Here is a 26,283-nt window from a genome sequence, read left to right on the forward strand (position 1 = left end):
TAAAGATCTTAATTGAATGAAATATTTGGTATCTCATCATCTGTGTGCTGGTCCAAAGTCACAGCATGAGCACTAGGTATACCAGCTAGAGTTCTTGGACCTTTGGTACCCTTCCAACCAGGAGAATAGCCTATGAGCTGAAAGCACGTATCAGCAGTGTGATTGAGGTAGCCACAATGAGTGCATTTAGGGCTCTTCTTGGCCTTCCAAGGAGGAGGTTTGTTGGATGCTCTAGGAGGCTGTCTTACTGCCATTGCAGCTGATTCTAAAAGTGAATGATTATGTAAGTCTCTTTGGCTTTCTTTTTGAAGAAGTAGAGAATATACTCGAGCAAGTGATGGGAGTGGAGAAGTAAGTAGCAATTGACATCTTAGTGCAGAGTAAGATTCATTAAGGCTATCATGACAGCATCTGATTGCTGAGTGGTGGATATGTTGCTTGGTATGTCATAAGTACAGCTTGAAAGTTTTCCACAACTGCATTTTAACAATTGCCTATAGCTGATATACTCATCCCAAGTGGCCTTGAATGAATTGTTATACATTGTGAGGGTCTGTGAGCCTTGAGAAATGGAGCTGAGAGTCTTTTCCAAGTGATATACTCTAGGACCATCACTGTGAATATATCTAGTCCTGAGCTTTTTCCAGACTTCATGTGCAGATGTAATATATAACAAACTTTGGTGAATCGCTTTGCTGATGGAATTCAATAACCAAGATAACACTAGGTTATTTGCACGAACCCAGCAGTTGTATATAATACCAGAGGGTGTATTTGGAGCTTGTAAAGAACCATCAATTAAGGCCAATTTGTTCTTTACACTTAGTGCCATAGAGATTGAGCAGCTCCAAAAAGTGTAATTATCTCCATTGAAGATTTCAGAGACGATTACAGCACCTAGGTTGTCACTAGGATGCAAGAAATAGTAACTAGTTGGATCATCGGTAGGATTGAAAAGGGAGCTTGCCATGATTCGAAGCAATTCAGGAACGAGATGAATTAGCAAAAGAACCCACTCTTTGCTCTGATACCATGTGAAGTTCCTGAGCTGAAACGTTGATAAATTGAATAAAGGATAATTCTGACATGGGGTAGCTAATATTAGACAAAAAAAAAAAAAAAAAAAAAAAACAGAAAAAAAAAAAAAAAAAAAAAAAAAAAAAAAAAAAAAACCAGAGAAGATAGAAGAAGAAGAATTCTGAGTTTATTGAGCAATTACAGATTACATCTTCGAGTATTTATAGACCAACTAATTAACATAAAAAGTGGATTAACTGCTTAACAATTTCTTAACTACTCATAACCGTGTCTTAGCTGGTCCTAGTTGTATCTAACTAATCTTAGCATAACTGTTTTAACTACCTTCTATCAGTTGTAATTGAATCTGTTTCATAAGAGTGTTTGCAATTTTGATTATTTAGTTTGGAGAGAGAAGATTAGGCACATGCTCACTCGATTGGAGGACATCATCGGAGTGGAGGATATTGCCGGATGGAGGACGCCGCTGAATGGACTTGTTGGCAGAAGGTGGCAAGTGAGAAAGGAGAGGAATCGATTAGGTTGAGTGAGAAGAGGGCAAATTGTTTTATGTTTTAATTCGAATTTTAAGTTTAATTTAACGAGTTTTAAGTGTTCAATCGAAAGTACTCAGAACGTTAAAAAAATCATTTTTAGTTTTATATTATAAATTTTACTTTGTTTTCAAAATATATTTTCGAAAATAGCAGACCAAATAAGTGTTTTGAAAAATTGAAAACGACAAATCAAATGCATCCTAAATCTCTTCATATTGTTGGAAGCAACAATTCTACGTTGATATAAGTTTGTTAGTTTGTGTTTTTCGAGGTGCATTGATTCAACATGGCGTGTGGCCATCCCAAAAACTCCACCCTCTCTCCATTAAAAGATTATCCAATATTGTACTCTCAACCACATAATTCCATTCAGAATTATCTAATACTGATGATACACACTCATACACAGTATTTGCCCATTCGTCACTTGAAATTGTGTGCGGCAAAGCCAAAAAAATGTCAGCAGTCACCGTTGCAGGTGCCTCCTCTTCCAGCTCTGCTGCCTTCACCGGAAACCCATATGCCAAATGGAATTCAAACTTACTGACTTAATTTTAAGTATTTTTTTGCTGGGTTCTATGTCTTTTAATTTCTTCATATTGATATAAGAAAATCATGCGGCTTTTGTGTTTGATGAAACTCTTGAATGAAAACAGAAAACAAGTTTGCGGGGGCTTTCAGTTCAAAACGACAAAAAGGCTACATTCATTTCTTTAGTTTGATAGAGCAAGAGCAGTGGTGGAAGTGTGAGGAAAAGGGGGCTTGAGATTACTGCCAGAACTGCTGCTGCAAAGAACATTGATGTTGTAGTTGACAAGCCATTGGGCCTGACTTTGGGGCAAAAATCAGGTGGATTGATAATCAAGAGTAATTTCCTTTTTTTTTTTTTTTTTTTTTCAATTCACATTTAAACACACATTTGTTCATGGAATTTGAGTTTGATGATTATCACTTGTAACGAAATTTTTTTATTCAGGGTCGGAAAATAAATATTCAATCAATATGCACTCAAAAGATTCAGGGCTTGGAAAATGGCGGGAATGCTGCAAAAGCAAGACTCAAAGTTGGGGACCAGGTGCTTTACACCAGTAGCTTCTTTGGAGACGAACTTTGACCTGCTGATAAGCTCGGATTCACAACAACTGACATTCAAGCAAAGCCTGATTCTGTCTACTTTGTTGTTTGCAGGTTAGTTTCGTGTCTTTACTATTCCCCTATAGTGTTTGCATTATTCCGTTGTAGTAGCGTGTTTCATTTTCATGCTCTTCTACCAGCTTAACTATCCTTGTCTTTCCTTATTGACTAGATGTTAGAACACTTATTTTACTGATTCCACAATGTTTCCTTTATATTAATTCAATAAACAATAATAGGCTGCAACTGCATCAATCATTAACATTAATTTGAACTTTATTGATATAACAAGTGAAGGCCTTTGAATTTCAAAAAGACTCTATAAAAGTCTTGGTGTATTAAATATAGACTTTTTCAAAGTCCTGGTGTATTCAATATAGACTTTTTCAAAGTCCTTAATAGTCTTGGAGTTATAAATCAAGCCTCTGTCTAGGAGCTAGGAGCGCTTTTAATCCCAATTCTATCAGAATTTTTGTAATAAAATAATTGACCCAATGCAGTGACCATTTGACTAGGTGTAGTAGGGTAGGAATGCATTTTATCTCTGTGACAATTTTACCTCCACATTTTAAATGAAATGACATGATTGCCCCTCAATGATTTTATGCTTACCCAGCAATGAAGGGCAAAAATGGCAGTTGGCAAAGTGCAATCACATTTGACTTGTCAATTGTTGTGGGTGTATAAGGTGTGGCAGAAGTGGGGCCCGCCCATTTTCAACAGTCAAACAATCAATTATTTGTGAAAAGAAGCGCTCCCAAACAGAGGTCAAAACTTTTTAAAATATGATGGCATTCAAAATGTCAATCAGTTTTATAAAATCCTCCACGTGCTAATTTTAAATAGGAAGTACACATACAAAATCTTACAATTTGTGTCTCATTCATCCCAAATTTTGAAAGACTTAAAAAAAAAAGGTCTTTTGGTTAGAGATGTCAATGAGTAAAAATGGTTAGGGCTTTTTTTTGACCTAACTGAACTTTTGCTCAGCCAAAATATCTAGGCTTAACCTGAGCTTTTGGCTCGGGATTTATCGAGCCAAGCTGGCTCGTGATTTTTTATTATTGTTTAAAAAAATGCAGCTGTTTCTATACTATCGAGCCAAGAGTCCGGCTGTATGAGCCGACGAGCCAAATTGACATCCCTACTTTTACTTTTTAATTTTTATTTTTCCTCAACATTTCTTTCTTGTTTCATTCTGCCTATCCTAGAGTTATGATACAAAAAATCAATATTTTTCTCTCTCTCTTCAATATGTTGTTCTTATTATTATTTTTATCATCCCTTTTGCTATCTCTTCTTTTTCCTATTTTTCACCCTTTTTCTATGAAAAAAGATCAATTTGTAAAAATTTCTTACAAGATTTTTTTCTCTCTTCTTTTTTTTCATCGTCTCCTCCTATTCTTCTATAAAAAATCATTTTTTTATTAAATTTTTATAACGTTTTACAAAAAAAAAAATTGATTAGTTCGTAATTAAATTTTTGTATATTGTTGCTTGTTTAATATATTTTTAAAGTTTGGACATATTGATAATATTAAACATTAGAAATTTTCTTTTTCAGCAAAGAATATTGAAATGTTATACTTTTTAATTTTGGTTATTTGTTTATCTAATTGAGATGACTAATATTTTTTATTTTCTTTTAAAAAAATATTTTTATTGACATAAAAAAATATAATTTTGTTCCCATATGTGCTGAATCATTTGGCCATGCAAGTAGAGGTTTATAATAGTATTAAATTGTAGTGCATAAATAAATAACTCAATTAAACAAGGATGCACAATAAGTTATTTGTACAATAATTTTTTTTCTAAAATAAAAGTCTGTAAAAGTCAAATAAATTCTATTGAAGTTTACAAAAAAAATTTAAATGAAAGTCTATAGAAATCTATGACAGACTTCAAAGTCAATAAAGATTATGAATTCCATAAAAGTCTATCACTTCAAAAAATCTATAAAAGTCTAGACTAAATAACCTCCCCAAGATTATTTAAACAATTATAAGCTGTTAATTTTGAAAGTGTGTTTCCAAATTATTTTCTCATCCAATGATCCTTAGAGAAAATTGAAAGAAATTTTCAGGAATACAGACTCACTGCTATTCCATTATCATTCCTTCAAATATGTATTAAATGGCATTTTAGTGTGTGTGATTGAGTTCAAAAAATATGATCTTTTATTACTCTCCCTGTCCATGTGTATTGCTTTAGAAAGAACAAGTTCCCATATTTCTTCGTCATTCATATTTGAGTTGTTCTCTCAAAGCGATGTTGAAAAGGTCAGAATGAATATAAGTATGAGGATGTTATGCCAGATCAATTCTTATACAATTCTCCTGATAGCTTTGTCACTTCGAGGAATTCCTTAGAACTTCAAATTGGTTCATATGGATTGGGTAAATTGGAGACATGGGAGGTTAAAAAGAGAACGACCCAAGATCTAAACATCTTCAAAAATTTCAAATTTCTCCTGGTTTACTTTTGAATGTACGTAGACACTTCACTTGGTTTTATTAACATGTCTTTTTTGGGATTGCATTTGAAGCCATTAGAAGTTACAGTGCTATCAATTTCCTCTTAACCGGATAAACACTGAAATATGTTTGTTGGCTCTATTTAGTTTTTAACGGGGGAATAATTATCTTTGAAATTTGAAAGGATTTTTCAGTGAGTAGCCCAAACATATAGCGAACTACAAACAAGAAATTTTTTTTTTTTTTTTTTTACATATATTCAAAATGTAACTGAATGCTATTGAAGCTATGTTCAGTCTTCCTATGTGAATATTGGTACGAGAATTTGCAATGTTTCCTTTCCTGCTGGATGATCATAGCTATATTATACAAGGCTTTGAACATAGAGGGATGTATCTGTTAAATGTAGCTATAAAATTCAGTGTCACGCCACCTTTACGCTGCTTCAACAATACTCGTATGGAGTACTAAGGCATATAAAATTGACCATGTTTTATGCCTGATAATCTTTGAATTATTTTCCCATATAGAGGTGCAGAGGTTGATGTCAAAAGGGGAGGCTCACTTTGGCATCATAATCTTTTCCATACATGTATTCTCTGTTCATCTCAACAAGTAAATTGGTTCAACATTTTTTCAGGCTCGAGCAACTCATATATGCATTGATTGTGGATTCATATATACCTTGCAAAAACCTTTTGATGAGCAGGCTAGCTCTCTTCTCCTTTCTTCTGAATTTTATCCTAGAAACAAGTACTTTGTACGAGCAATCAATTAATCTGTAATAAGATTCCTGTTTGACTTTCTATTATGATGCAGCTGGAAGATTACACCTGTCCAGTGTAGAGCGCCGAAGAGGATATTTGCACGATATTAAGGTAACATGGGAAAGGCTATCGGCAGCGGACTGCCTCCTATTAGAGTCATCATTGGGCTTGTAGCTGGTAATGGTGGAGTTGGAGCATTGTTAGTTTATGCGCTTCAGTTATAGCTTTGAATTTTGCAACAATTTTTTTCCCTAACAATGTAAATTCCGTGTTTGTTCTCCATGTATTATTTCAAAAGAGATGAAAGGCATTTAATTTTAATGTGCTTCAAAATTATGTGAATGTGGTTTTCTTCAAAGCTCTGTTCATCTTCAAAAATGTCTACTCCGTTTGCCTGATATCAAAAGTCGAAAAAGTCAACGAGCAGATTAGGATTCAACGCTTGTGAAAAATGTAGAGAATTCAGAGCTAAAAAAGAAAAAATAATAAAATAAAGCTCACATTAAATACATGTCAAGATACGATTGTATATTCATCTATATAAAATCTACATTATGTATTTCTATCCCTAGAGCACACCAAAGCACCATCCTCTTGTGCATACAAAGCCAGCCAAATATATATATCCTTCAAAACATCCTATGATTCTTCATTTCATGTTTCAATCCGTTCTACAGGTTTTTAAACCAAAATAAATACAAAGATGGAGCTTCAGAAGAAAAGAACGGTTTGATCTGGGGGTCATATTATTATTACTCTCTAAGAATTTACATCAAGGCTAATGGCGATTACCGTCTTTTATTTCCACATTCGGGATCATGACTCATGACTTCATTACTGATGGCGCCCAGCCAACTCCTCATGTAACCTACTGAATACCAACTTAACGGGTATACAAGCTACTGTTGGTGGTGTGTCCTGGTTTTTCTTCAACCCATCTGCTTCATAATCGTTGCATCCCCCTTGTTGATCAACACAATGTTTCGATCCTGAAGCAATCGATGAAAGAGTTCTTGTCTTCTGGTTGGAAGATGGAATAATTTTTGTCGGTAAATTTCTTGGAGATCTGTCCAAATGTTGGGAGTGTCCAAATGGCATTCTTTTGTATTGGTCAACAACAACTTGAAGATCTGGTTTACTTTCACTACTCATTGCCGAGGAAACGTGTGGTCGTGGAACCCGAAAATTTGATGTTCTACGAGCAGTCGTCCATACGGGTGTAAGTGCTGTATGATTCTCCGATGTCTCAGGATAAAAACGATCAGTTGCAGGAATAAGGTTTTCTGAGGAACCACTTTCAAGAGCTTCAATTTGGATTGGGTGTCCTATTATAGCATGTCCATTTAGCTTACTCTGCAAAGAAATGAGAGGGACATCTCTTCGGTAGTTGTTCGCCTGAACCTTCAAATCCACGTCCAGCAACATGGTCCTTCCACCAAAATGATGCTGAGCAGATAAAGGATCGATTGAATCGTCCCAATATCCTCTCTTGGATGAGTGATCATTCCAAACCAAGCCATCTGGGAGACCTGTAGATCCATATCCAGGCATGTTAGTCCTAAAATTTCTCTCAATCAAATCAGATTTTTTACCACTACTGCTCCAATTCGACTTTCTTCCATGTATATATCCTCTGGAAACTTCCGCATCAGACCTCTTCATAAGACCACGGTTATTCCTTTTCCCTTTCAGCTGCCATCTGGACCCCTCCATGCTAGCCGAGAGTGGATTGTTGTGAAAAGAACGGGGGGTATCATCTCCAAATTCCAGTTCATCAAGGTCATCACTGCTCATGCCTCCACGTTCTTCTTGTTCTTCAGTTCTTGGATATTTGGGTTGTAATTCTATGGATGCAGAACCATCTGGAAACCAATACCCTTAGTTAGCACAAAAAATCCCCCCTTCATTGGTGGAAGGAACACACAAACAAGAATAAAGTCATAATCAACAGAACAAGCAATGGGGGGGTACTGTAAAGAAAGACGAACGGTGATTTCATATAAACAGGTCAATCCTTAGAGTACAGTGTCATGCATATTGGACGAGGAGTAATATCGGGTGATATTTGTAGCGATGTAGTAATATTAAGCAAAAATAACCATAGGCACAAAAGAAAAACTAGAATGATAAAATTTTGGCTGGCTCCAAATTCAGTTAAAATATAATACAGAAATGTAATTTCCTGGTTATCTGAACAAGAAACTGAAATGTCAGTTTCCAGGCAAGACTGGCATAGAAATGCAATGACATACATGACCAAAGAAGAACGAAAAACTGATAGCCCACTTAAGGTGGATGAAAGGATTAAAGACGGCTGTGAGAACAAACTTAACATGCTATAGCATGAAAGGATTAAAGACGCTTCCTCAAAAGGAAATGCAAATAGACAAAATCTAACCAGAAAGAGCAGTCATCTCGTCATCAGACTCTGATTCCATTGTATCGGTCTCAGAAGAATCTGTTTCAGTGTCCTCTGTGGACTCAGAAGTGTGCTCTTCACCATAATCAGCAGAATGTGGATTATAACTTTCTTCAAACTTGGAAATGGATGTTTCCATCTGAGATTCTGGAACTGGTAATTTTGCACTATTCTCCAGTACTTGAGTAAGAGGGCGCTGTCTGTGCCTCTTGACAATGGATACGTCGGCCAAGCTTTCATCCAACCTTTTCCTATTGTCTGACAAATTTTCTATATTGGGGTCAGCTTTACAGTCTGCTGAAAAAGCATCATTAGGGAGTGCAGGAGTGCTGCAAACAACAGGAGGTTTTGGAGAAATATTTGAATCTACTGAAGGAGAAAGCTTATGCATTTGCAGCAGAGCACTCCGAAGACCAATGTCCTGCAATCCTCTCATCCGGGGTAGTACACCAGCATTATCATCATCTCCTCTCAGTTGGTTTCCCTCCCGGACTTTATCTCCATGCATATGATTCGCCACATGGTTCTCTGCAACTTTCAAACCAAGCCTCTCAGAAACTTGAAGAGACCTGGGATCTATCTGATTTCCACTTCCATTTTCATAGTGACCTGAATAAGTGACATCTTCAGACTTCTTGTTCCTATCATCAGAAGCAGAACTCACTTTCCCACTTTTCTCCAATAACTGTCTCTCAAGTTCAAGAGCATGGAGGATTGCATCTTCCCGACGTGCATATTTCTCTCTTTTCTTTGGAGGCATGCCCTGAGAAGCTTCAGCCCTTTCTATACACTCGTCAAACTCGCCACACCGAAACGCCTTCACACGTTTAGATTTCTCCAAATTGTACCAGTCTCTGGGAGTACACATAGCCATAAACATTGTAACACATAAACAACTGAGTGAAAAGAACTACAAAATAATTATTTCTTCTAGACCAGTGTATATCTACATAATATCTAAGAAATAATTATTTATTATGAGAACCTCTGACTTCCATATTTTATAGAAAATAAATGAATTGCAAATGGCAGCAAAATCAGCGATGATAAGTTATAAGTGTTCCTTATAGAAGTTATACAAAAAGTTATTCAAAGAAATGGAAACAACACTACTAGAGTTTGGGCAACTTTAGCAATTACTTTTCAAATCATTTGAGTATCAGATTTGTACTCAAATTGTCCTTCCATTTAGTTCAGGAATGAACTTATAAGACAACGTGAGTCCGCTGGCATTTAACATCTCAACTACAGATGTGAAATTTTAAGAAATTAAATCATTGAAACTCGGAGAACAACAAGTTTCAAGACCTCAAAACTCTGCAAATGAAGAGAAAATTTCCCCTAATACCACTTATTCTGCTCAGAGGTTTTTTCCCCTAATACCACTTATTCTGCTCAGAGGTTTACCTGTCTTCTATTTTTGAAGTATATCAATGACCTCTACTTCTCTACAGTTCTACACACTCAATTAAGGCCTTTGCCATCTAGCAACCACAATCTTTCAGTGAATAGATTTCTCATGCCATTCTAATAAATTTTTGTATTTCAATATTCATTTTCATTACAGCAGTCCCTTTGTTATTCTATAATACTAATAACCTACAGGAAGATGCAAATACAAAAGGTTTCAAGCTCTCCCTACAAGGCCTAATCTATGATCAAGAAAAACAACCTTCATGCACAAGAACCCTGGTTACAGCAGCTGTAAAGATGGTCACATAGACAGCATCTTTCAACCATAAAATCAAAAAACGAAGTATTATTTCCCCACGAATTTAGGATCAGCTACATTAATACTTTTCGTCGCACCATTCAGTCCCATCACTAAATCTACTAGAATATACAAAGCAAAATGATCCTTGGCAGTTTTGGCATACCTCTCGCTTCCAACTAGTTCTACGGTGAAATCATATTTCTTCTACATTTTTCCACGCTCATTAATTTTTCTTTTGTTTTCCAATTCACCATATTATTGTTGCACATTATCCTTAATCATGCAATTTTGCATATTATTCAATGTACCCCTGATGCGTGTGTATCTGTGTGGCCTAAGATCATGTCCTTAGTCCTACAGCATTACATTATCACCTGATATCCAGTCTTGAAAAACTTTCTAATCAACTACAGGCTTCATATTTGGACTAAACATATGCTGTTATCACTCCAACAATGTGACTAAAGTGCAATAAAAATGAAGCAAAACACAATATGAATCAGCTAAACCCTAATTGGCTAATTCAGTTACTAAGGCTTAATAAATCATTATTCAAATCTATGCAGAAGCAATGCACCTCACACAAACATACCTGAAACCAAAGTGAGAGCACGAGTGGAGTGGGAGTGGGAATGAGAGCGCAAACAGAGACAAGAGCAGCCGTTTTTGAAGAAAGCACCCAAAATAAAAATATTACTTGCTTTTAAACAAAAATAATTTTGACAAATATGATAGTTTATCCATGTTCTTTATGTGTGGTATGAAAGCTTAGTGGTTCAGTAAGTTCATCATAATTCAGTTCATGCTAAGGTAGAGGAGTCCATGCTTCTTGGAAGCTTCACCTTAAATCTTTATAACTAAAATAAAAGGAAGCCTAGGCCTCACATACATATGTTGGCAGAAAAAGGAGAAATACCTTTCAAACGATCTAAAACAATACAAAAAAAAATATGGAGATGTACCACCTCAAGGTTCACACTGAGAAAACTACATGAGGATTATGGACATCTTATAAACTAAAGCAATTAGTAAATTGATTGGATCGGTACAAGAATCCAACACATGAATTCCTTCAAAGAATTCCCAATTATGCTCAACACCTAGCATTTTAAATTTTAAGATCTTCCATTCAATAAAAAATTTCCCTTATAAATTACACAAGTTTAGAAATTTTGGATAAGAGATTCTAACTGGAGAGGACAATTAATCAGTCAAAGATGATAAGCAAGCAGATAAGTTACATATATATAACTTCTATATCCTTTGGCCTACATTATATGTCCAAAGAGTATCAGAATTACACACAGACCAACTCATTTATCAAAGGAATTTCCCATCCACAAACAGCAAAATAATGCATTGCTGAAGCATGGCCAAGTGTGTTACAATAAACGTCAAATCATCAAAGTCAAATTTCAGTAATTTAGTTCCCCTTGTCTTGTGCGTGAAAATTCAATTCAGGCGCCAACAATTAACACCGATGAAAGAAATTTAATTCATCGTTCTAAATCCAACAATAAGCACATGCAGCCACGAAAATCACAGCTATACACCAACAAATGTAGTAGAAAAATGTCAAATAAAAAGCAATTTTGAATTAATGTGCAGACTTACACACTTGCATCTTCCCTTCCAAGAAGCTTAACCGGAGTTCCGGACCGTGGAGACGTTATATGGGACGCCGAGAGCTCTTCAGTCCCTATTATCTTTCCTGGCCACCAAGACCCATTTCGCCTCCGGACCCACACTATACTCCCCACGCTGCAATCCACTCCTCCAGTTTCCGAACTCCCCATCTTTCTCTGTCCCTGTCCCTTTCACTCTTTATATATATGCGATACAATGTATATATATAATTAAATATAAAACGGAAAAAAATACTTTCCTGTTTTATTATTTTTTGTAATCGAACAAAATTATTCTACAGATGCATAACGGAAAATAAAACCTCTACACCAATTATTAACAATACAAAAATTAGGAAAAAAAGAAAGGAACTACACGAAAAACAGAAAGGACCAAATATTTTGATCTGATGATCACGAAAAAAATTTGAGGTTTTAATTAGCTAATCAGCGGATAAGAAGAAAGAGAGATTGAATTTGGCATTGAGAATTGAACGAAGGGACGATCTGAGTAAACCAATTGGCACTAAGACTAGAGCTAGGGTTAGGGTTAGGGTTTCCATCAGATATTAGGGGAATTTCATATTTCTGGGATCTTTTTGTGAACTTACAGATCGAGAGGCGATTCATGTAATCGTTGGTGTTGACTCAGTGAGGGGTGTACGAGTTGTGCATCACATGCACTACGCCTAGGAGGCTCTCTTTAGCATAGCGAGAGTGAGGGGGTACGGATTTTGGGCCTTCAGTTTTAACGGTTTACAGGCCCAATTCAAATGCAAAACAGCCCATATAAGGGCACTTTTCATTAAAAAAGGTATTTTTTTGTACATTATTGTGTACATAATGGTATACAGATAAATGATATGAAAGATAGAAAATGTACAAATAGTATTATTCTAAAAAAAAAAAAAAAAAATAGTTGAAGCTGTTCAACTCTTTTAAGTGCAATTACAGTAAGTTGGCATGCCTATCCAAAATGAATTTTATCAAATTTAAATGTCTAAGAGGATATTCGGGAGTGATTTTCACCCAAAAAAATTGATTTTTTGATAATTATTTCATTATTACAGTAGTAAAGTTTGACTTCTTCTCTCACATATGGCTCAACTTTTCTCCCAACGATCAAAAAATCAATTTTCAAAATCGTTTCCAAACCGGGCCTAATAAAGGTAATAAACATTAAAACTTTTGTCAATATTGACAAGTAAGAGGAGAATTGTGAATTAAATGCGACTACATCATTTTAAATAAGAAAAAATGTTAAAAATAATGTCTATTTTATATGAAATTCAAACTATGGGTGGAAGATTATGATTTTGAATCTTTGATTCTGATACTTTTTATTTCACTAAGATTTTGTGTTTTTGTATAGAGTCCGAGTCCAATATGTGGTCTGGCAAAAATGGGACAACGAATTTTGACTTAATCTATTCTTATTTTCTTAGCTTCAGTAATCTAGTGGTATGAATTTCACGTTCAACATACCTGCCTTGTTTGGCATATAACTAGAAATGAAGTTAGGAATTAGTTTAATGTAATCAGGAATTAACTTCAGAATTTTTATTTTTCAAACAAATCAATTTTGGGGTAAAAAGATAGAGAGGACTTACAGAAACTAGAGCAAAGTCACCGTTCCTGTGGACGAGACACACGCAGGACACCAATTTTTGTTTCAAATGGCAAGAGAGGAAGAGCGTGATCAAGAACGAGTTCAAGAGCAAAGAAAGCGGTGAGAGAGGAGAAGGGGAGTTACTTTATTTCTTACAAGTTATATTTAGTGAAAATCCCATTTCATCATTATTTTCTATGCTCGAACTCGCATTTCATCGATGTTATTGAGGTGTAGCAACATCAGATAATACGAAGAATTACCACTTGGTAAAGAAATTATATTCTTGGATCTGTGCTAGTTAATAAAATATTTTGAAGCAAAGATTAGATAGTTTCAGTGCAAACTAATTTTATTTTGTTAATTTCTAATTTCCAAGTTTGTAACATTCTTCAATAATGACGCACAAAATAATTCCAAAATGAAAATAGGGTTGGATTTCTCTATATCTTGGAAGTAGGAAGGAGGGTTACAAAAGTGAAAAGAAATAGATGCATATATTTTCATATTCATTCTCGCATGACTCATTGATTACACGTTAATACAACTTTCGTTTGGGTTTCACTTTATTTTGTTAAAATTTACTTTTCAAGAAATGAATGATTGATAAGTGTTTTATTTTATTTTGTTAAATTTATTTTTCAAGAAATGAATGATTGAATGATAAGAGTAACAATTCTAGGTGTAACACATGGGAAGTCACAGTGCAACCTTAAGCACATTATTAGCACAAAAGTTGGCATGCCCATCCAAAAGAAGTTATTATCAAATGCCTAATAATAAAGGACAATTCCTCTCAAACAGGACCACGTAACCCTAGTTTTCCGTGTCCCCCTATTGGCAGGGTGCCTGCCCAACAAAATTCAATAATAAAAGTAACAGGAGAATTAGCACGCCCTGTTTGTCTAACAAAATTCAATAATAAAAGTAATAAACATAGAGTACTTTTGTCTATATCGACAAGTGATAGGAGAATTGTGAATTAGTTGAAACTACATCATTTTAAATAAGAAAAATGTTAAAAATAATTTCTATTTTATAACGCACTATGTGTAGAACAATAGAAGATTATGATTCCGATATTTCTTATTTAACAAGATTTTGTATTTTTTGTTTAGTCTTAGTCCAAATTTGTTGTCTAACAAAAAGGGTACAACGGATCGGTATTCAAACTATTCTTATTTTCTTAGCTTCAGTAATCTAGTGGTACGCATTTGATGTTCAACATACATGCCTCGTTTGGTACATAACTAGTGATGAAGTTAGGAACTAGATTTAATGAGATCAGGAATTAACTTCAAAATTTTTATTTTCCCAACAAATCAAGTGGAATTTCTTAAAATAAGTCTTGGATAAAAAGAGAGAGAACTTAAAAACTAGAGTGAAGTCACCATTCTTGGGATGGGATGGAAAACACGTAAGACACCAATTATTGCTAGTGAGAGAGAAAAAGTGCGAGTGCGAACAAATTAGAGAGTGAAGAAAGAAGTGAGAGACGACAAGCGGAGTTATTTTATTTCCGATAAAGTATATTAAGTGAAAGTCACATTTCACCATTATTTTCTATGCACGAAATTGCATTTCGATGTTATTGAGAAATAGCAACATTAGATAATATGAAGAATTACCTCTTGGTAAAGTTTGTATGTAATATTTTATTCTTGGACCTGTGCTAGTTAAATTATATTTAATTTCTAGTTCCTATGTATACTTTCTTTAATTAATGACACACAAACTAATTCCAAAATGAAAATTGAATGGATTTCTCTATATCTTGGAAGTAGGTAGGAAGGTTAAAAAAAGTGAAGAAATAAATAAATACATTTTCATATTCATTCTCGAACGAAAGTTGCAAAGTGATATAAAGGGATCGGTAAAAAAGGACTTAGTTTATGTGAATGATATCTTTCAAAGCGCGAACCACATTTTTATTCTTCAGTGTTTTTATCTTTTTGTTCCATAAATTTTATACATTTTGATCAATAAAAATATTTGATAAGTGTAACAATTCTATGTGTAACACATGGGAAGTGAAGTGCAACCTTAGTGCAATATTAGCACAAAAGTTGGCATGCCTATCCAAAAGGAATTATGATCAAATGCCTAATAATAAGGTAATAAACATTAGTACTTTTGTCTATGTTGAAAGTGACAAGTGAAATGAGAATTAGATGGGACTACATCATTTTAAATAAATAAAAAATGTTAAATATAATGTCTATTTTATAACAAATATGCATTATATGTAGAAGATTATGATTCCGATCTTTCTTATTTAACTAAGATTTTGTAATTTTTTGTATAGAGTCTGAGTCCATATCTATTGTCTAGCAACAATGGGACAATGAATTTAGACTCAATCTATTCTTATTTTCTTAGCTTTGATAATCTAGCAGTACGCATTTCATATTCAATACGCATGCTTTGTTTGGTATATAACTAGTGATGAAGGAACTAGATCTAACGCGATTAGGAATGAACTTCAGAATTTTTATTTTTCAAACAAATCAAGTGAAATTTCTTAAAATCAATCTTGGGTGAAGGGAGAGAAAGAGAACTTACAAAACGAGATGTGAAGTCATCGTACTTGGAATGGGACACACATTATCGGACACCAGTTCTTGCCTCAAGTAGCAAGAGAGAAAAAATGTGACGGAGAAATAATTAGAGAGCGAAGAAAGCAATGAGAGAGGAGAAGGGGAGTTACTTTTTATCTTATAAGATATATTTTTTAGTGAAAGTCGCATTTCGTTATTATTTTATATGCTCGAACTTGCATTTCATTGATATTATTGAGGTATAGCAACATGAGATAATATGAAGATTCCCCGGTTGGGAAAGTTAGTATGTAATATTGTAACGGATAATTAGAAAATTATCTTGGCCAAGATAATTGTCTAATTTCCTGATTTCTCTTTTGGTTCCAATTAAGATTAGCCTTATAATTTGTTTTTTCATATTGCTCTTTTATTACAATAATGTTTGCTCTTGTAATTTGCCTTTCCCATAAAAGGGTATCTTGTAATGGCTATTTATTAGCAAGAGAAAAGTGAATAAAAGAATAAAATGAATTTGTCTTCAACCTTGTGTTGATTTAGGAGTTTTATTGGTTTACTCGAATTAACCAATACAAGGAGGCCTCGGACCCCTCGAAGTGTCCAACCATATCACCATTATAGGTCGTCAACGCAAGAACAATCCTTGGTCCTTATCCGTCAATCGACCTATTACTCGATCCATATCCGAAGCACGTAACAACTTGGTATCAGAGCCAGCCATGTCCGACCCCCGTGTTGATAAATTGGAGGGCGAAATAGGCTCGTTGCAACAATCGATGAAATCACTCCAGAAAACGGTGGAATCCATGTTCGCCATGTTCTCCCATCAACGGGAGGAAGGGTCGGACAAAGGACGCGAGAATGGAGATGGTTCCTCTTACATCAACTTTCGAGGATCTGCGGGTGGAGGATTCACTGCACCAAAAATAACAAAGTTAGATTTTCCACGCTATAATGAAATGAATGATCCGATCGGGTGGATTTATCATGTGGAGCAATTTTACGATTTTCACCAAACTGAGGAAGCGGATAAATTGCCATTGGCGGGGTATCATTTGGATGGGGATGTCCAACTACGGTACCAAAGTTTTAAGGCGAGGCGTGAACTGGGGAGTCTTCAAATATGAACTCCATCTTCGTTATGGACCATCGCGGTACCATAATTTTTTTGGAGATCTCACGAAGCTTAAGCAAACAGGGAGTGTTCGTGATTACCAAATGGAGTTTGACCGATTATTACACCGAGCAGGATCTCTTTCCGAAGGACAACAAGTGGGGGATGCTTTATTAGCGGCTTGAAGGAAAGTTTGCGTGTTGATGTCCAAGCATGCAATCCAGTATCCTTATATGCCGCCATTGGGCTTGCATGCCTATATGAGTCAAGGCTTATCGACCAACGTAGAAGTGGGCTCTCAGAGTTTAGGAAGGTCCCCATGACTCCCGGGCCTTCTCCTATACCTTCGACATCACTCACACTGGCACGCAACCCCGTCATAAAAAGACTAAGTCCAACGGAATTACAAGATCGGAGATCTCGTGGGCTTTGTTTCAATTGTGACGAGAAATTCTTGCCGAGGCATCGATGTAAGAAATTATTTTTCATCGAAAGCATATTCCCTTCTTCGGAGGAATCCGAGGATGAAGTAATTGCGAAAGAAGAGCTTGAAACCAATATACCTGAAATTAGCTTCCATGCTATTTCGGGAACGTCAAATCCAAGAACCATACGTTTACTTGGCAAGATTGGGGGTATCCCAATTACTATTTTGATAGACTCTGGTAGCACCCATAATTTTCTTAATTCTAAGGTGGCTTCCAAGGTGGGAATCAGGGCTACAAAACCAGGGGCATTTTCAGTACAAGTGGCGAATGGCAACAAAATGAAGAGTGAAGGGTTATGCGAATCCACGTGTTTCACTGTCTAAAAAATTGATTTCCAAGTTGATGTTTTCCTTCTACCAGTGGAAGGTTGTGACGCAATTTTTGGCATCCAATGGCTTGACACACTAGGCCATGTTACTTTTGACTTTAGGGAATTATGAATGAGGTTTCTTAGGGAGGGCAAATCGGTGGAGTTACGTGGGCATAGAGGGCCTTCAAACAAACAAACAAAAAAAAAGCATTGGGTGTCATGACATTGTTGCAACTTCCTTGCCACCTATCCCACAAGAATCTGCCCCACACCCACTTCCTCAGGCAGTTTTGGAAACCCGGCACGTTAAAAGGAAATATGAATTGTTGATCCATTGGCAGAATCTTTCTCTAGCTGATGCCACTTGGGAGGACTTTGATGATTTCAATAACCGATTTCCTTATTTCCTTGAGAACAAGGAAATTTCCAAGGGGGGAGGAGTTGTAACGGATAATAAGACAATTATCTTGGCCAAGATAATTGTCTAATTTCCTGATTTCTCTTTTAATTCCAATTAAGATTAGCCTTATAATTTGTTTTTCCATATTGCTCTTTTATTACAATAATATTTGCTCTTGTAATTTGCTTTTCCCATAAAGGGGTATCTTGTAATGGCTATTTATTAGTAAGAGAAAAGTGAATAAAAGAATAAAATGAATTTGTCTTCAACCTTGTTAGTGATGGCAACGGGGTGGGTTCGGGGTGGGTCGGGGTTTATTTTTACATTTTGAAAGTTTCGAATTATATTATTATTAGAGAATAAAATACAAATTTAAAATGAGTTTTTAACGGATGAATTATCTAGAAATAAAATTATTATTATTTTTTTTTTTAGTTTTTCTTCACGGGGTGGGGCATCCTCGCCTCCACCCCGCGCCCCGCGACGGGGTGGGTTTTTTTGCCCCATTCGGGGCAGGGCGGGGCAAATTGCCATCACTAAACCTCGTGTTGATTTAGGAGTTTTATTGGTTTACTCGAATTAACCAATACAAGGAGGCCTCGGACCCCTTGAAGTGTCCAACCATATCACCATTATAGGTTGTCAATGTAAGAACGATCCTTGGTCCTTATCCGTCAATCGACCTATTACTCGATCCATATCCGAAGCACGTAACAAATATTTTATTCTTGGATCTGTGCTTGTTAATAAAATATTTTGACACATTTTATTTTGTTAATTTCTAGTTTCTATGTTTTCAACATTCTTTAATTGATAACACACATATTAATTCCAAAATGAAATTGGATTGGATTTCGAATGAGTTGTTGATTAAACGTTAATATAGAATCTGTTTGGGTTTTGTTTTAAAAACAAGAAATGAATAGTTGATAAGCATAACAATTCCAAGTGTGACAAATGGACAGTGATGGTGCAACCTTAATGCAATCTTAGCGCAAAAGTTGGCATGCCTATTCAAAAGGAGTTATTATCAAATGCCTAATAATAAACATTGATACTATTTTTTAGACTGACCTAACAACTGATTGGAGAACTATGAAATATATAGGAATATAAATATGAAATGTTCAAAAATAATGTTTGTTATATATAAAAAACGTGAATTGAGTAGAAAAAATTGATTTCGATCTTCCTTCTTTTAACTAAGATTTTGTGTTTTATAGAGTCTGAATCCAAATTACTTTTTCATTTTTGCTGTTAGTTTAATTGTCTCCTCAATCAAATTTTGACATCGAATTATTTGAGGGTGTCAAGATTTAATTGGGGAAAACAATAAAAATTTTCAAAAAGGAGGAGTAACTCAGGGAAGATTTTGTACAAATTAAGTAATTTTAGTGCAAATTAATTTCATTTGATTAGTTCATAAGAGTATATCCAAGAAACTCTCTATTTTTAAAGAGTACATTTTATCATTTAGAGAGTTAAAATCTTAAAGTACTCTAACAAACTCTTTATATTTAAGTTTAACACTTAATTTTATTACTCCAAAAAAATGTTTATTATTTTTCTATATCTTTTATATTAACTAGGTTTTCTCTCAACTATTTTATTCTTTTCTTACATTGAAAATTGAAACATTTTAAATGCATTTAATATAAGGAGTGAGTTTGGCTCTCTAAATTTTGAGAGTCAAACCAACTTTCTAAATTAAAATGTTAATTTAAAGAGTATCTTGGAGCGTAATTTTAGGGGTTATTTTTAAAATAGAGAGCATATTATATTCAAAGAGTTTATTGAAGATGCTCTAAATTTGTAAAGTTATGTAATTAATGACGAATTAATTAATTACCCAAAAAAAGTGAGTAAAATTTCTTTTTGCCCTTGAAGTAGGAAGGAAGATTAAAAGGGTGCAAAGAAATTGATGAATAAAATTCACATTCATTCTAAAATGACTTCTTTATAAAAGAGAGAATTCATTCATTCTTAATTAACAAAAGAAATTATTTATCGCAATTCACATTTTTACTTATAAGTAAAATTCTCAAGCTTAGCCAAACGTTCACTAAATATTGTGGAAATTACATCACAGATCACACCCTATTTTTATCGATTATTATTCATAAAAGAGGGAGGAGGTTAGTTACGTTATTCACAAATCAGATATTTTATATTTAAATATTAAATGTTAAATATATAATTTTCATCCCAAACCTCCCTCTCCTTTCTTTCTATATCTCTTCATACCTACCTCTTTTTTCATCCCAAATCCTAAAACCATTTTCACTATTTTCTCCCTCCCTTTATCTTCTCAATCTATTCTCTCTTTACTCTTACCTCTCCTATCGTCCCCACAATGGTCGCCTGCAAAAACACTGGAGAAGAGATGGAAGGTCGTCGAAACGAAAAAGGAGTGGTGATGCGGTGCCGCATGTAGCTGTCGACGAGATTTCTTTCTATGTGCTGCAGATTTGATTGGTCATCAACACAAACTCCGACCATCGTCACCCTAGTTTTTTTTTTTACTAAATGATCTAATCTATGAAATTTACATAGGAAGACTACGGTTTGAGAATTGTCGGGGTGGGCGGTGAATGTTTTGTGGTTTAAGTAGAGTATTGACGGAGGATAATGAAATTGCAAGAGATTTTGGGGCTTTTTCGCTGGTGGCTGTAGGTGATGTAGCAAGAGAATCCTGTGTGGTGTTTTTTATAGCGGTGTGGTGGTGTTGGGTGCTTTTTGTTTTTGGGATTTTTGAGCAGTGGCGGTGGCAGTGGCACTGGTAGTAGATCTAGCAATAGCAGTGATTTTTGTTATATTGCCAAGAAAACAATTTCTAGGCAATTCAATTCCTTGAAATTCATTTTCTTTCCATCCAAATTTCATCTTTGCAATCAAACGAACCCTTAGTGAAAATTCCATCTCATCATTATTTTCTATGCTCGAACTCGCATTTCATCGATGTTATTGAGGTGTAGCAACATCAGATAATATGAAGAATTACCACTTGGTAAAGTTAGTATGTAGAATTATTCTTAGATCTGTGCTCGTCAATAAAATATTTTGAAGCAAAGATTAGATAGTTTCAGTGCAAACTAATGTTATTTTCTTAATTTCTTTGTAACATTCCTTAATTAATGACGCACAAGTTAATTCCAAAATGAAAATAGGGTTGGATTTCTCTATATCTTGGAAGTAGGAAGGAGGGTTACAAAAGCGAAAAGAAATAGATGCATATATTTTCATATTCATTCTTGTATGACTCATTGATTATACGTTAATACAACTATCGTTTGGCTTTCACTTTATTTTGTTAAAATTTACTTTTCAAGAAATGAATGATTGATAAGTTTTTCATTTTATTTTGTTAAATTTATTTTTCAAGAAATGAATGATTGAATGATAAGAGTAACAATTCTATGTGTAACACATGGGAAGTCACATTGCAGCCTTAGTGCATTATTAGCACAAAAGTTGGCATGCCTATCCAAAAGAAGTTATTATCAAATGCCTAATAATAAAGAACAATTCCTCTCAAACAGGGCCACAAAGCCCTGTTTTTCCGTGTCCCCTTATTGGTAGGGTGCCTGCCTGACAAAATTCAATAATAAAAGTAATAGGAGAATTGGTAGGCCCTGTTTTTCTAGCAAAATTCAATAATAAAAGTAATAAACATATAGTACTTTTGTCTATGTTGACAAGCGATAGGAGAATTGTGAATTAGATGAAACTACATCATTTTAAATAAGAAAAAATGTTAAGAATAACTTCTATTTTATATACGCACTATGTGTAGAACAATAGAAGATTATGATTCCGATCATTCTTATTTAACAAGATTTTTTATTTTTTGTATAGTCTTAGTCCAAATTTGTTGTCTAACAAAAAGGGTACAACGGATCGGTATTCAAACTATTCTTATTTTCTTAGCTTCAGTAATCTAGTGGTACGCATTTGATGTTCAACATACATGCCTCGTTTGGTACATAACTAGTGATGAAGTCAGGAACTAGATTTAGCCCTTGTTTGATCTCCATTTTTTCGGAGAAAATGAATTCTTCAACAGTGTTTTGACATAATTTCAATTACACATTCTTCAATAAAATAATATTATACACAAAATCAAATTGTTTTCTTAACCACACATTTCACGTCAATATACTATTCAAAAATTCATTTTCCCAATCAAAATGAGGCTCAAACAAGGGCTAATGAGATCAGGAATCAACTTCAAAATTTTTATTTTCCCAACAAATCAAGTGGAATTTCTTAAAATAAATCTTGGATAAAAAGAGAGAGAACTTGTAGAAACTAGAGTGAAGTCATTATTCTTGGGATGGAACACACGCTAGACACTATTTCTTGCTAGTTAGAGAGAAAACGCGTGTGAACAAATTAGAAAGCAAAGAAAGCGGTGAGAGACGAGAAGCGGAGTTATTTTATTCCTGATAAAGTATATTAAGTGAAAGTCACATTTCATCATTATTTTATATGCTCGAACTCAAATTTTGATATTATTGAGGAGTAGAAACATCAAATAATATGAGAATTACTGGTGCCCCCGGGGCATATCCCAGTGGTGCAAAAAAAAAGGGTAGGGTATACTCAGCCTTGCTGGCAGCCACAATGTGAAGGTTGGATTCTTGAAATATGGATTAGGACTCGTTGTGGGCACCAGTGTACAAGCAGTTGTTGTTCCCTGACCTGTTGGGGTACATCCCAAGATTAATCTCTCTCACGATGCTCCAGGGGCTGGGTAGTGAGGGACCCTTAAGGTTGGGGTTCAACATTTTTTAAGAATTACTGGTTGGCAAAGTTTGTTCGTAATATTTTATTCTTGGATCTGTGCTAGTTAAATTATATTTAATTTCTAGGTCTTAAGTCTGTATACATTCTTTAATTAATGACACACAAACTAATTCCAAAATGAAAATTGGGTTCGATTTCTCTATATCTTGGAAGTAGGTAGGAAGGTTAAAAAAAAGTGAAGAAATAAATGAATACATTTTCATATTCATTCTCGAACAAAAGTTGCAAAGTGATATGAAGGGATCGGTAAAAAAGGACTTAGTTTATGTGAATGATATCTTTCAAAGCGCGAACCACATTTTTATTCGTCAGTGTTTTTATCTTTTTGTTCCATAAATTTTATACATTTTCATCAATAAAAGTATTTGATGAGTGTAACAATTCTATGTGTAACACATGGGAAGTGAAGTGCAACCATAGTGCAATATTAGCACAAACGTTAGCATGCCTATCCAAAAGGAGTTATTATCAAATGCCTAATTATAAGGTAATAAACATTAGTACTTCTGTCTATGTTGAAAGTGACAAGTGAAATGAGAATTAGATGGGACTACAACATTTTAAATAAAAATAAATGTCAAAAATAATGTCTATTTTATAACAAATATGCATTATATGTAGAAGTTTATGATTCCGGTCTTTCTTATTTAACTAAGATTTTGTACTTTTTTGTATAGAGTCTGAGTCCATATCTATTGTCTAGCAACAATGGGACAATGAATCTGGACTCAATCTATTCTTATTTTCTTAGCTTTGGTAATCTAGCAGTACGCATTTCATATTCAATACGCATGCTTCGTTCGGTATATAACTAGTGATGAAGGAACTAGATCTAACGTGATCAGGAATTAACTTCAGAATTTTTATTTTTCAAACAAATCAAGTGAAATTTCTTAAAATCAATCTTGGGTGAAGAGAGAGAAAGAGAACTTACAAAACGAGAGTGAAGTCATCGTACTTGGGATGGGACACACATTATCGGACACCATTTCTTGCTTCAAGTAGCAAGAGAGAAAAAGTGTGACGGAGAAATAATTAGAGAGCGAAGAAAGCAGTGAGAGAGGAGAAGGGAAGTTACTTTTTTTTTCTTATAAGATATATTTAGTGAAAGTCGCATTTCGTTATTAATTTATATGCTCGAACTCACATTTCATTGATATTATTGAGGTATGGCAGCTTGATATAATATGAAGATTTCCGGTTGGGAAAGTTCGATGAAGGAACTAGATCTAACGCGATCAGGAATTAACTTCAGAATTTTTATTTTTCAAACAAATCAAGTGAAATTTCTTAAATCAATCTTGGGTGAAGAGAGAGAAAGAGAACTTACAAAACGAGAGTGAAGTCATCGTACTTGGGATGGGACACACGTTATCGGACACCAATTCTTGCTTCAAGTAGCAAGAGAGAGAAAGTGTGACGGAGAAATAATTAGAGAACAAAGAAAGTGGTGAGAGAGGAGAAGGGAAGTTACTTTTTTTCTTATGAGATATATTTAGTGAAAGTCGCATTTCGTTATTATTTTATATGCTCGAACTCACATTTCATTGATATTATTGAGGTATGGCAGCTTGATATAATATGAAGATTTCCGGTTGGGAAAGTTAGTGTGTAATATTTTATTCTTGGATCTGTGCTAGTTATTAAAATATTTTGACACATAGTTTAAATATTTTTGGTACAAACTAATTTTATTTTGTTAATTTCTAGTTTCTATGCTTTCAACATTCTTTAATTGATAACACACGTATTAATTCCAAAATGAAATTGGGTTGGATTTCTGTATATCTTGTAAGTAGGAAGGAAGGTTAAAAAAGTGAAAAGAAATGAATGTATATATTTTGAATTTCATTTCGAACGATTTATTGATTATACGTTAATATAAAATCTATTTGGATTTTATTTTATTCTATAAAAAATGAATAGTCGATAAGTATAACAATTCCAAGTGTAACAAAAATAATGTTTATTATATATAGAAAACGTGAACTGTGTAGAAAAAATTGATTTCGATCTTCCTTCTTTTAACTAAGATTTTGTGTTTTATAGAGTCTGAATCCAAATTACTTTTTCATTTTTGTTGTTAGTTTAATTGTCTCCTCAATCAAATTTTGACATCGAATTATTTGAGCAGGGTGTCAAGATTTAATTGGGGAAAACAACAAAAAATTTCAAAAAGGAGGAGTAACTCAGGGAAAAATTTGTACAAATTAAGTAATTTTAGTGCAAATTAATTTCATTTGATTAGTTTATAAGAGTATATTCAAGAAACTCTCTATTTTTAAAGAGCACATTTTATCATTTAGAGAGTTAAAATCTTAAAGTACACTAACCAGTGGCGAATCTAAAATTTCGAGAATTTCGAGTCAGCACGGGCAATCGTTGATTTTCGACTATCAGCCGCAATAAAGTATTAAGAGCCCGTTTGATGTCCTTTATTTTTTTTTAACAAAAAATGCATTTTGAAATAATGATTTCATGGAGAACGTGAGGTCAAAAATAAGAAAAATGTTTTGAATTTGCGTATAATATTATTTTATTGAAAAATATATGGTTAAAAATAAGATAGATAAAAATGTATTTTGAAAATAAAACAAGGCATAAAATTTAAATATAACAATTATTTTGTTCATATTGAACATATATAATTCTGTTATAAGAGTAAACCGTATATTCACCAAATGACATTATTGCCAAGTATCGTATAATTTAAAGGAAGAGCATGATTTTGAATCTTTATAATTTTATTAAACCCAATAAATGTAATAAATATTATTTTGTTGAATTAAGTGCCAAAAGCAATAGTTGCCACAGTTGTTAGGCTTTTAATGATTATAATAGAGGTTCAAGTTTCGAATCATATCCAACTCTTTGTTATTGCATTAATTTTGGTAGTTGTTGTAAACTAAAAAAAATTGTACAATGAATGGGTGTGAAGAGAATCGAAACCGAGGCTTGCAAAATGTAAATATAGCTCTAACCACTTCAGTTAGAAGGAGAACTTGGAAGAAGAAGGAATTATCAGTTATATAACCTAAAACCTTAATTTATTGTCAACCAAAAAAAGGGTTTCCGACAGATCCAACTAGGGCGGCCGTCCTAGCTCGCCACCATCTAAATCCGCCACTGACTTTAACAAACTCTTTATAATTAACACTTAATTTTCCAAAAAATTGTTTATTATTTTTCTATATCTTTTATATTAACTAGGTTTTCTCTAGATTATTTTATTATTTTTCTACATTGAAAATTGAAACATTTTGAATGCATTTAATTATAGGGACTTAT

General features: G+C 34.1%; 1 protein-coding gene and 1 pseudogene across 1 annotated transcript; one reads left to right on the forward strand and one right to left on the reverse strand.

Annotated features, from left to right (window-relative positions):
• Positions 1-2,189: 2,189 nt before the first annotated feature.
• LOC111366860 lies at positions 2,190-6,288 on the forward strand (annotated as a pseudogene).
• A 171-nt stretch (positions 6,289-6,459) lies between these two features.
• Positions 6,460-12,389, reverse strand: LOC111367760 (uncharacterized protein At1g51745). Its single transcript, XM_022988803.1, has 3 exons — positions 11,700-12,389; positions 8,351-9,225; positions 6,460-7,814 (listed from the first exon to the last, which is right to left on the reverse strand). The coding sequence occupies exons 1-3, from the start codon at positions 11,879-11,881 to the stop codon at positions 6,787-6,789; spliced, it is 2,085 nt and encodes a 694-aa protein (XP_022844571.1). The 5' UTR covers positions 11,882-12,389; the 3' UTR covers positions 6,460-6,786.
• Positions 12,390-26,283: the final 13,894 nt, after the last annotated feature.

Source organism: Olea europaea, chromosome 18 (assembly GCF_002742605.1).
Source record: "Olea europaea var. sylvestris chromosome 18, O_europaea_v1, whole genome shotgun sequence".
Taxonomy (NCBI): domain Eukaryota; kingdom Viridiplantae; phylum Streptophyta; class Magnoliopsida; order Lamiales; family Oleaceae; genus Olea; species Olea europaea.

Bases quoted from the DNA above. Each gene is read 5' to 3' on its own strand.
- LOC111367760 (XM_022988803.1), bottom strand. From the start codon at position 11,881: ATGGGGAGTTCGGAAACTGGAGGAGTGGATTGCAGCGTGGGGAGTATA. The intron at 9,226-11,699 runs GTAAGTCTGCAC...GTGTACTCCCAG, and splicing joins GGAAGGGAAGATGCAAGTGT to AGACTGGTACAATTTGGAGA. The intron at 7,815-8,350 runs GTTAGATTTTGT...ATTGGTTTCCAG, and splicing joins CGAGATGACTGCTCTTTCTG to ATGGTTCTGCATCCATAGAA.